This window comes from Crinia signifera, chromosome 2 (assembly GCF_055691185.1).
Source record: "Crinia signifera chromosome 2, ASM5569118v1, whole genome shotgun sequence".
In the NCBI taxonomy this organism is placed as follows: Eukaryota; Metazoa; Chordata; class Amphibia; order Anura; family Myobatrachidae; genus Crinia; species Crinia signifera.
The window spans coordinates 58,113,889-58,126,717 of record NC_139218.1 but is presented as its reverse complement, the minus strand read 5'-3'; the positions used below and the strand labels follow the sequence as shown (position 1 = coordinate 58,126,717).

Below are 12,829 nucleotides of genomic sequence, written 5' to 3'. Positions count from 1 at the left end.
ATCATGCAAATATACTGCGTCCCATAACAAGAGGTTTGTTTAGTATCAGATTGAAGGTAATATCCGCAGTTAGGAACTGATTTAGAGATTAGAAGTGTATTAAACTGATCCTGGAATGACCCTGTGTTCTGTGACCAAAATAGCTGTGTTAAAGCATGGGGAGTGTTGTATCCGTACAGGCGCCTCTTTAATACTCTTTATGACATATTTACCAAAAAATTATCGATTGTTGTGTCTTGTGTCTGGCACGGGCTCACAACTCTGTGTTCATCAAAACTGTTAGACTGACTATGCCCAACAGTGTTGGTTTTTAATTCCTGCTAAAATACATCGACATTTGTACGTTCAAATTTAAATATGCTCTTTCCTTTGCCACAGCACAGCGACTGCATTGTATTCGTATAAGTTTAATGCTGTACATTTAGGGGGCACCTCTGTTCCCTGTGTAACTCTGATGGTCTATGACAAGTTTGTCTCCTGTCAAATTTCAGAGCTGCCAAGGAAGAGATGGTTAAAGCACTTCTGGCCTGGGAATTAGCGTGGGAGGACAGTCCTTTATGTCTCAGCTTGAAGTCATTATTCTATACAAGTCTCTGTGACCAATACCAGATCAGGCCACCTTGGAGCCAAGGACCTTAACTAATTAAAATACTGTGGAAAAACAGACTAATTGGAGTGCTACTCAAAAACAATTTAGATGGCTTATGTGTTTCTCTTTAGGCTGAATGATCAGGGCTGGCCTCAAAGCATGTACAGTGCTTGATTACAGTTAACCTGTGTCAGCCGAAACACTAAGAAATGTGCTGGCTTTAGCCGTAGTCTGTTTTGTATTACCGCCTAAATGAGAGCAGAGTATAATGCAGACGTATCTGTGCATTGCAGCATTCAGACTCAGGTGAACTAATTACATTGGTTTTATTTACAGGAAGTCAGCTTTGCGAAACCTTTTCATCTGCAGTTCACTTATTTCCTTGTTTACATAAAGTGTAGTACAGTATAGAGGTTTTGTGTATATATGTATGTGTGTGTGTGTGTGTGTGTGTGTGTATATATATATATATATATATATATATATATATATATATATATATATATATATATATATATATATATAAAAGAGAGAGATAGATAGATAACGCGGGTAAATGGCACTCCAGGAATGCCGCTTGACGCTGTAACTGCTCACGTGCATTCCTAAATGCATACACTGTGCTGCTTCAGGATAGGCGACAAGAATAGGCAGCACTCTGAGACTGAAGTATGGTGAAAAACCAACTGGTGGATTTATTCTGCAATGTTTCGGGGCTGTGCCCCTTTCTCAAGCCACTACAACAAGTGATTAAAACAGTACACACAAGTGCACATGTACCTTCTAAAAATCAGCGCCCGCCTGCCTCAGTCGCATATATATATATATATTTAATACTTAGAGAGGTGGTAGCAGCACTCAGAGTCTGTTCAAAGTATCAAAAATTTATTTGATGAAAAAAAAACGGTTAATGGTAAATCCCAACGTTTCGTGGCACTTAAACTTCTTTGTCAAGGTGCAGAACAACACATAAAGTACAACTCATACCTTAAATAGACGTGGAGAAAGGTGTGTGACCCCCCTCACCGGTGCTGCAGCGTGCAGCCCGGGTGCCTCCATCCGTCACTTCCGGCTCGGCAACCTGGCAGTGACGTTGCCTGCGGTGCAAACGTGGTCGCTATGATGGTAAATAAAAACAAACTATACATAGTAACAATGGCTTTAAGAACAAGGTTCTCTAGAGCGCTAGGGATAAATGCCATGTGTGATATACACTAGCAGCCACTACGGTGGAGGGATGCCGCCCTCCAAATGGTACGAGAAATAGAACAATACCGTTAGGTGCTTTAGTGTATATACCAGGAAACAATTAATAAAAAAATGATTCTTAATACATTTATTTTTTATTTATATTAATTGTTTCCTGGTATATACACTAAAGCACCTAACGGTATTGTTCTATTTCTCGTACCATTTGGAGGGCGGCATCCCTCCACCGTAGTGGCTGCTAGTGTATATCACACATGGCATTTATCCCTAGCGCTCTAGAGAACCTTGTTCTTAAGGTACGAGAAATAGAACAATACCGTTAGGTGCTTTAGTGTATATACCAGGAAACAATTAATAAAAAAATGATTCTTAATACATTTATTTTTTATTTATATTAATTGTTTCCTGGTATATGCACTAAAGTGCCTAATGGTATTGTTCCATAGTAACAATGGCGTGTAGCATAATAGTAAGTGCTGTAATCGCATAACATGCTGTTCAAAGTACTGTGTTTAATCAACATGATTTTAAACGTGATATGACCCCCAAGGGGTGTGACTGATAATAATAACAATGAAGGGACCTACAGTACTGTGCTGCTGCGAGCAATATATACTGAGTGAGTGTGTTACCAATAGGGCATGACTATGTATCACGCCATATGAGTGCGCGCTGGTATCCACAAAGCATTGTGTTAAGGGCATTTAAGTGGGAGTTGGAGGTTAATGTACTTGTAAACCGAAACATGGCTGACATACTACTGACATGGACGTTGTCAGCAAAAAAAATGTAAGAGAAACATGTATGAAAAACAAAATTATAGGATACAATACTTAAGACACTGTAAGAGCTCTATATAGATGTAAGAATGCCTGTAGATAGGGATCACTGTGGCTAAAAAGTGTTAGAAAAAGATAAGGCACTTTATCACTTCACCAAGCTTAATAAATCTAGCCCTCAGTATCATAGAGTAATAATAGGGGGCTAATTAGGCCTGAGTGTACTTCTAACAGACTGCATTTAAACTGGCGCCTTCCCCGAACAGTAAACGCCCTCCCAGTAGGACTCGTAGCCCTTCACATTATTGATTAGGGTGAGGCAGCCTTACTGGGCATGCTCTTTTGCTCACATTAGTCCCAGCCTTATGGGACTTATGCTGGGTACACACGAAACAGTGTATTATCCATTCGAGCGTATGCCAATCCCTAGCAGGTCTGTGGCTGTAGACAATCGATATGACCGTGAATGACATCGTTCCAGCTTATTGCGTCATGAGTTTTACTGGGGGATTTTTTTTGTCTATTTCGACTTAAGTCGACATGGACATCGTATAAGTGTACTGTGTCCCCTCAGGTGGCCCGGATCGCTCACCGAGCTTCTGGCACGGTACTGTTCTAGGCTTGGCACACTATTAAATTCTTACTCTATGCCCGCTTGGCTAGTAAAGTATGAAAAACACCTTTTTTCTTAAAAAAAAAAAAAAAAAAGCATGTCTGCCTAATGCTTGTGTCAACCTAATGACCATGTCAACCTATAGTGGTCGACCTATTGCTTGCAGACACAGTGACCGCATTCCCTTAATGCAGGGGCTGACATCACAACTGGTTTGGCAAATTCCCATACTAGCGGAGATGCAAGACCGATACATGGGGCGATTCTTCCAAGCAATTTTGACTACAACGTCAAAATCGCCTAGAAGGTTACGCAGAATCTCCCGGCCAAGTAGACCGTACAAGAATGTTTTCACCAGACACCGCCTGCGCTGTGTTATTGTCTGCGCCTGGAGAAGGCAGGATGTAGTTAGCCATCTAATCTCTGATGGCTAATTACATCTTGATTATACATGGGGCTCAGGCCAAATCACCCATGTGTACACCCCTTAATTGTTTACCTTGATCGTGACCATGTGTACCCAGCCTCACGGTTTCCATTTGTTCCACTTTTGCCTGTATGCTTTTAGGAAGAACCCAGATGAAACTCACATAAACATTATCACCTTAAAACATACATACATACATACATACATACATACATACATACATACATACATACAGTATTTGATATGAGCCAGTGTACAATTTTGCTCTAAAATGCTTACTTTTTAAAGCTATTTTACCACTCCTCTGTGGTATAGGGCAGATTTCTTAAGCCCAGAGAAGAGATAAAGTGAAAGGCGATAAAGCACCAGCCAATCAGCTGTGTTTTAAATATGACAGTTGGGAGTTGATTGGCTGGTGCTTTATCGCCTTTCACTTGATCTCCAGTTTATCTCCTCTCCAGGAAAGAGAAGAGATAAACAAATAAATATGCCCCATTGTGGGCTACATTCTGCAACTTTCCTGCTGTAAATTCTCCACACTAATTTCTCTAAACGCTTAATTTATACTTTACATTGTTAGTGTACAATAGTGCAAAGTAGTTTGAGTATTTTATTCTGGGTACTCCCATTTCCTCCTCCCACACTCCAGAAAAGTATATTGTTAGGTCAATTGCACCCCCCAAAAAAAATAATCTGGTGGTAGGGAGCAGGGGAGGGGGTCCGACCCAGAGACCTTACGTTCAGCACATATCTCCGGTTCCAATCCAATGTGCAAGGATTCGGACTTTAGACGCATGCTATTTAGGCCAATTTTTCAGTCCGATCTGCCATTTTTGGGTGAAATGGTACCTAAATCGCATAGTGTATGGGGGACTTTGGTCACAACCAGCTGTGGCACAACCTATAAATCCAGTGGGTTTCTGACACACTGATACTTATTCCAGTGTCATCTGCTGATGCAGCTATATTTATATACCCTGTACTTGTCCTCTATTGTATTTAAATGTAAGTTACGGTTTGGCTTATTCATGTAGGTACTCTGCAATTGAGCACTGCAGATCCCTTGTGGCACCATATAAATAAAGGATAATAATAAGAAGTATACCTGCATGTCCATGCGGAACTAAATATACTCCTAGGGGTGGTTCAGGCAGGGGCCAGAGCAGCGGCACGCCCAGCGTTTTATGGGCATTTCCATTGGAACACAGGTGGGTCGATGCCTGCCGGGGCAGGCGGCTGACGTCACATAAGGTCAGCACCCGCCCCTTTTCCGTGGACGCCGACGGAAATAAAATGCAGACTGACTTTTATTTCCGAAAGGGAGACAAATCATTCGATGGTTGGCGAACATCGAATAATTTCTCTCCTCTTCGGGACGGGATGTGTTCTTGGACATATCCCCTCACATGTTACCGAGGGGATACGGGTGGCGTAAAGCCGCACGCTAAACAGCGAACAACCGCTGCTTAGCAAGCGGAACTGAATCAGGCCCCTAATGCAGGACCATCTTATATTAGTAGACAGTTTTGTACATTTTATATCCTATAATAATGGTATCTACCACTAATGCAGAATATATGCAAAAATGTACCGTATAATTGAATGGCGTATGAGAGTTAAAGCGTCTCCACTGGTGTAATATGTATCCCTCTGTCGTGTCTTGCAAACGTTCTGCTTTATTTTCATGGCATCTTGTCCTCATTTAATCTCTGCAGATTAACATTCTCTACTCCTACGTATATATGTAAGTTCCAACATGTATAAAAAATACAGGTTTTATGCCCATATGTCCCGCTGAACATATATATAATTAATTTTTTTTATTTCACTGAGAAATTGCAGTAAAGATGAAAAAAAAATCTGCATTTATTTCATTTTCCTGTGTAGTACACTGTGAGCTGGCCACATAGGTCCGATCCTGCTGCACGGCCCACTGACATGGGCAGCACGGATGGTGTAATGGTTAGCATTACTGCCTCACAGCGCTAAGGTCATGGGTTCTATTCCCACCATGGCCCTAATTGTGCGGAGTTTGTATATTCTCCCCGTGCTTGCGTGGGTTTCCTCCGGAATCCAAAAATATACTGGTAGGTTAATTGGCTCTCAACAAATTAACCCTAGAATGTCTGTGTGCGTGGACATGTGGTAGGGAATATAGATTGTAAGATCCACTGGGGCAGGGATTGATGTGAATGTTCAAATATTCTCTGTAAAGTGCTGCGAAATATGTGTGCGCTATAGAAATACCTGGTAATAAATAAAAAAAACAATCTAGCACATTAAAGTTTGTTATCGCTAGACCCCCACGGATACTTTATACCCTTTTATATTCACGTAAGTGCGCACAGTGCCCTGGGATATACTCATCACACTGTACTAGAGAGTAGCAGGTCAGATTGACGCTGAGGTAATGTTTTGTGTTTCCTCTTGTGTGGCTCTTTAATTGTACACGTCTGAAGGCTGTAAAGTGAATTTAATTGATTTACATCACAATGCAATGCCAGGAATATGCAAATGGCTGGAGCAGCAGCAGAGCGGTCTATGGAGCGTTCATCATACGCGTGGAGGATATGGGAAATGAATGGCCCTAATGTGCAGAGAAAAATGAATAAACGGTTTCACATGTTAATTCATGCTTTAACCCACACTGAGACTTTATTAATCCCAGCTCAACAGAGAGATCATTTGAAACTGTTCAATAAGGTGATATTATGTTTTAGCATTGATTTTTATTCCTTTTCAGGCATGTTTCAGAAACCCTGGCTCTGTTTCCCAGCAAAATCCATTGATCCTTCTCAACTGAAACGTTTAAAGTTCAATTTAACATTTAGGGAGTAAAAGGTCTCCAAAGGGACTCATATCTATTGATTTTGTGTCAGAGTTGAAGAGATGGAGTTTAAAACACACTGATCCTACAGGGTAAAGAAAGCCTTGTATTATATAACCACACAGCGTTATGTAAACACATTTTCTCCCAATTGTTTTTCTACAGAGGTTACAATAAAAGCACTTAGAGAGAAAATCCGGGAATATGAACAGACCCTGAAGAACCAGGCGGAAAATCTAGCTCTGGAGAAAGAACAAAAGTTACAAAATGACTTTGCTGAGAAAGAGAGGTGAGCGGTACAATTAATGCTGATAAGTGGCAATATACTTTTATGTGCGAATATATAAAAAAAAAATTATAATATTTTTTTCCCCGTTTCCATATCTAAATGGAGACGTGCAGCGTTGGTGGCCACGAGCTGCCTACACATCGCGGCCACACACACACTGATTCAATGGTACCCATAAATGGTGATACAACGGTTACAAGGAATACTTGTGTATTTATGCCTCTATCTGGAGGTATGAAGTTTCTGTATTAAATGCCTCTTTAGTAAAACAAACCCGCAATGAAAGTAGTGGCTCTTGGGTGAAATCCTAAAAAAAGAATACAGCTAATAATGCTAATTCTTACGATCTAAGCTTCTTATTTAACACTAAGGGGGAGATTTATCAAAGCTTGGACAGAGATAATGTACCAGCTAATCAGAACGGATCATTTACCCCCTTTTACACCCAAATCCTGGATCTGACCCGGCATTTGGAACATAGATCCAAGCCAGGACGGATCTGGGATTTGCACCATTTACACTGCGGTACCTACCCGCTGGGACCGCTGATTGTCATGCTGGGGGCAAGTCCAGCACCAAGGTAAGCTGCTGGGCTGCCCCTGTGCACCCCCCCAGCCTCCGTCCACGAGGTGAATGGATGCTGCACACAGACATCCATTCACCTCCTCCCTGCCTCCGCTGCTGTCTGCAGAGTACAGCAGACAGCAGCGGAGGCTCTGTGCGCCCCCCACCCAACCTCCATGTTGGCCGCAGGACACTGCGGTCTAGAGGTTGGGCTCTCCCCCCCCCCACACACATTTCTTTAAACGGGAGCTGGGTCAGACTGCCCTCTACTCAGGTGCTATGTTCTACCCTGGTCAGGACCTGGTTAGCAGTCCCGTGTAAAGGGACACAGGTTAAACCCTTTTACACGGCCTCTAACCCAGATCCACGCAGGAAACACCAAGGTTTTTGCGGTGGTGTAAAAGGGGTATAAATAGGGTGTGTTTGAAAAATGGTATGAGATAATTGGTTGTTACTTGATCAATTTTAAAGCTTTATTAATTCTGACCCTAACTGAGCAATGAGAGAAGTGTATCCCTGAGCCCTGTAGTGTAACGGATTTAACAGGACTTCAGGCCCTCTATCCCCTCGTTGGTAAATTACCAATTTCCAGGGTCAATCCCAGATTTTAAAATGTTATTCTTACCATCGATTCTTATTCACTGCATTTCATAAGATAATGAAATTCTACATGACGGGTGGGAATTTTACTGGTCCAAGTAGTAACGTGCATGGGTGCACCCCTCAGAAGCAATTTGTCCCTGGAAAATATTTTTTAAATGTTGGCAACTGTGCATAGCAGTCATTTATCTACTTAATACACTGAAAGCTCTGTATTAGTTACCAGTATATATAGTTCTGTGATGTGCTGATAGGACATTACAGTTTATCAGAGAGGAACAGCCCTTGAAATTAGTTACTGCTCTCCAGTTAAATCTTATAGGATTCTGGAATTTTGCAGACTGGAAATATCATGCGCAACATATGAAGGGAATTAAATGTATCTTACTGCAACCTTCAATGAAAACATTTCTCAATTCATCTGAAATAAGACTCACTCATGTCCTTTCACCCTTATTATGGGTAATATTTACCCATACAGCTACTTACTGTACTATATCCTATGTAGCAATTTAGTGGGTGTGCGTTAACTCAACTCTACTGTGCTGTTTGATAGCACCTTACTATTCTGTACGGTTATCTGGACCTTCCTATATCATTATACTATACTAGATGTATAGCACTGTACTGTTCAGTGCTGCCTGGCCATTCCTTTATTATAACGCTGAACTGTGTATACTGTGCTGCTGTCTCTCTCCCCCCCCCTTTATTATAACACTGTACTGTCTATACAGTGCTGCTCTCATTCCCTATCTTTATCATATTACTGTAATGTCTATACTGTGCTACTGCCTCCCATTATAATTACTGTGCTGTCTGTACTGTGCTGTCTTGCTCCCCCTTTATTATAATACTGTACTGTCAGTGCTGCTCTTATTCCCTATCTTTATCATAATACTGTACTGTCTTTACTGTGTTACTGTCTTGCCCTCCCATTATAATTACTGTACTGTCTATACTGTGATGCAGGCTTGCCCTCCCATTATTATTACTGTACTGTGCTGTCTTGCCCTCCCTTTATTATAATACTGTACTGTATATACAGTCCTGCTGTCTCGCCTTCCCTTTTTTTTTAATAATACTGTATTGCCTATACTGTGCGGCTGTTTTGCCTTCCCTTTATTATAATACTGTACTGCCTATACTGTGCTGCTGTTTTGCCTACACCAGTGTTTTTCAACCACTATGCCTTGAGCTGTTCTCAAGTGTGCCCCCAGATCTAGAGATGCCCAAACCAGTTCATAGCCACCAATCAATTGTTATTTACTGGTCTCTTCTTTTCATGTAAAGGGCCAATGTATTTTATTTTTGTTACATGTGTGTTTGTTTTTTTCCTGTGGGAACCAATGTATTTTGCCCTGTGGGGATCTCATGGTGTGCCTTGGCAATTTTAAAGTCTTATTTAGTGTGCCTCAAGGTAAAAAGGTTGAAAATCACTCGTCTATACTGTTATGCTGACTTGTCCTCCCATTATTATTACTGTACTGACTATACTGTGCTGTCTTGCCCTCCCTTGATTCTCCTACACTAGATTTGAAAGTACTTGTATTCTGCACTGTTCTACTTGGATCTCCCTAAAAATATTACACTGTGCTAGATGTAAAAGTACTGTAATATTCTGTTCTTTGTTGTCTGGACCTCCATATATCATTATCCTGTACTAGATGTGATTGCACTGTACTATTCTGTACTGGGCTGTCTGGCCCTCCCTTTTTTATTATCATGTACTAGATGTGCTGCACTGTATTATTTTGTACTGAATGGTTTGGATCTCCTTGTATTCCAATACAAGAAGTGCTAGCATTGTGCTTTCTTGACCCCATACTATAGATTCCTATGCTACCAGCAGTACTTTTTCTATACAGTCTGTATGGACCTCTCTTTATACTGAGATCTGTATAACATTTTATACTGTCTAACCAGAATTTCCTATATCCGTACTCCTATATTGTGATCCCCGGACCTTGCCACTTATGTGATTAGGGATGCCATATTATAAATTAATGCTGTTTTGAATTAGAGCTACCGATGGTCAGCAGAAATTAACAATGATCTGAATTGACTGAGAAGAAATAGGTGAAGCTTCTATTTTATATGGATAACTGTTTCACTGCAAGCAAATTCCTTATGAAGTTAAGCACAAACATAGAACATTCTGTTCTATCACATTGTTCAAATAAATCACTGTCCGTGTACCAGTTGCCGTTAATTGCTGTAACGTGCATGCTGAAGAAATTCAGTGACGCATTCTCTGGCTGAAGTATTCAGGAGGATGGTGGACAGGAGGATGCTGGTGGAGAAGTTACTTCATAATATATGATTGAATCATTCATAAATTTAAGATATAGGGGGGTATTCAATCACCGGCGACCATCTCCCGAGGGGGAGATGGCCGCCAGGCCCTACAGGGGAGCTCGGCAGAAGGAGCCCGACTTCACAAGCAGTCGGGCTCATTCTACCGAGACCGGACGGGAAGTGACGATCTGCCGGCTGCAGCTCGCCTCTTCCTGGCCGCAGATTGAACACCCCCCATATTCTGCTTGGTTCCCTGGGGAAGATGCAAAATGGCTGAAGGGAAGATAGACATAGGTACCAAATAGTTATTTGCATAATATCAATTTATACAGAGCAGCTTATTGGTTGCCATGGGCCACTTCTCCCTTATCACTGCTTTATACAGTACATCTGTCCGTGAGAAGTCCTTTAAAGGGAATGCTTTTTTGTCTCACAAAGATAACATCATGCAAGCTTTGTGGTGATTCGTTTGCTTGGAGAAAGGTGGAGCCCCAGGCAGCTGCAAGCAGCCAATCAGCTCCATCCTTTTCTAAAAAAAAATAAAAAAGTTGTGCCATTCTGACATAAGCCAGGGCACTGACTGAAATTGATTCTGTAATAACCCTGGCCATCTGTGAACCTGGGTCTGATCCTTTCAGACATAAGCAGGTATCGGGTCAACTAGATGTGCTCTGGAAAATTGCCAGATTTTTGGCTATGTCACAATGGTGGGAGCCAATTTGACATCACTCCAGTGTGTAGCCAGGTTTACCAGCATTCATTATAAAAATGAATGTATGGGCATATGGAAAGAAGCCAGGCCTGGTGTTATGTTTCTCATGCTCCTCATTGTAATTTTGCTTTGTTATGAAGTGGTAATATATCAGAGATGGCCTGAGCCTTATTGGCGCCTGTGCTTGCTGAGCATTGATACATCCACTATGAGTTAGAGACAGCTACATCAGTAGCAGGGCTGACAAAACAGCGCCTGCTTGCAGTTGTCCCATCACTATTTGATTAGCGCTCTGCTTCCTCGGTGTGTAGAGTCTTTTTTTCCCTCCTTGTCTCTTTTTATGTTGAAGCTTTTCTTGGCTCTAGTCGTACATAGTGTTTATACGGCGGCGAGCACACCTGCTGGGAAATTCCTATATTTTTGGATGTCTTTGATGCAGTGAAAGCAGAGAGCTGGATTAAGTTGTACACCTTTGTGTGAGAGCTGAATAAAGGGAAATTGCAGGGTAATTTGCATGTATATCTTAATATTGGTACAATAAATGCATGCGACTAATTTTTTAGCTCTTTTCTTTCACACAACTTTACCATTATTACTGTTATTAGGATTGTTATGGTAATTTTCTTTTCAATACTAACTTTGTGAGCAAGAAGGATTGCAAAAATAAAATAACTGTGCAAATATATGTATGTCCCGAGTCAAAGTGAACCCCATCAGATGGGTCCCTACTATTTCTAATACTGATATATATGTAACTGTGGGGCAGATTTATTAAGCCTGGTTAAGTGATAATGTGGTTGGTACTTTATCACCATCCAGTCAGCTCCAAACTGTCATTTTTAAACCTAGTCTGTGACGTGACATTTATAAGCTTACTGGCCGTTTTAAAGTGCCACCCACTTTATCACTTCACAGGGCTTAATAAATCTGCCCCTGTGTATTTTGGGTTATATATTCTTGTGGGAAAGGGGATTTGGGATGGTGAGAGTGGAACCGCACTGATAGGTGGTGAGTGACCACTGTTGAAATTATGAGATTGAGGTATGATAGATTGGTCTATGAAAACTGACACTAACCTTATATTAAGGTATATGGGTCCTGTGCATTGTCGAGGAAAATTGCCTCTGAGTGCCTTTCTAATGGACTGTCAGTGGTGCACCCCAGAGTATAAATATAGTATTTATGGTTTTCCAAGAGAGGAGGGAGGAGAGCGAGAAAGAAGGTTGGGTTTAAGGCCCATACACACTGGGCAACTTTGAGCTGAAAGCTGCTCAAAACAGCAAGTTTGAGAGGCTTTCAGCTCAAAGCCACCCAGTGTGTATGACCTGACGATGAGCGCTGCTGCGCGCTCCCACATAATCGCCAGGAAAGCCGCTCATCTGCTGGTATTACCAGCAGATGAGCGGCTTTCAGGACGGCTTTGCATAGCATATCACAGAGGTATCATCTTGTGTATATATGTGGCCTGCTTTATTGTATTGCTCTTATGCTACAAGCTTTGGAATGATCTTGGTTTTAGTTCTAAAAATAAATGATGGAAAGATCTTCAGTTGAGTATCATTAAAATGATCGTTCCCACATGCATGTGACTGTATCTGAAAGACCATGCAGTCTTTTGGACCTATGTTTATAGTGGGGGCCTACAGATGACTACATATGAATTTTCTTGGCCTGTCCATCAACGATCAATCGATTTAATTATGGGACCACTAACAGCGATATCAGGACTTGTTAGTAATCTTTCTGGTGTATTACTACATGCCTGACCAGAATAGCACATCAGTCGACCTTTCTGTGAAATAAACGATGGTCTTAAATTATTTTATTGTCTTCTTAGGAAGCTGCAAGAGACTCAAATGTCTACGTCATCCAAGCTTGAGGAGACCGAACACCGGGTTCAAGTACTGCAGACAGGTTAGAAAACT

The 12,829-nt window shown here is 41.4% G+C and overlaps 1 protein-coding gene across 5 annotated transcripts in view; it reads left to right on the top strand.

The window, feature by feature from the left end:
- CUX1 (cut like homeobox 1) overlaps nucleotides 1-12,829 on the top strand; it is a 320,620-nt gene that overhangs the window by 144,370 nt on the left and 163,421 nt on the right. For all 5 annotated transcript variants that reach the window (XM_083172201.1, XM_083172198.1, XM_083172199.1 and 2 more), the window contains exons 6-7: nucleotides 6,610-6,733; nucleotides 12,742-12,818. In XM_083172201.1, the coding sequence (XP_083028327.1) occupies nucleotides 6,610-6,733; nucleotides 12,742-12,818 (201 nt within the window). The remainder of the gene's footprint in view (nucleotides 1-6,609; nucleotides 6,734-12,741; nucleotides 12,819-12,829) is intronic.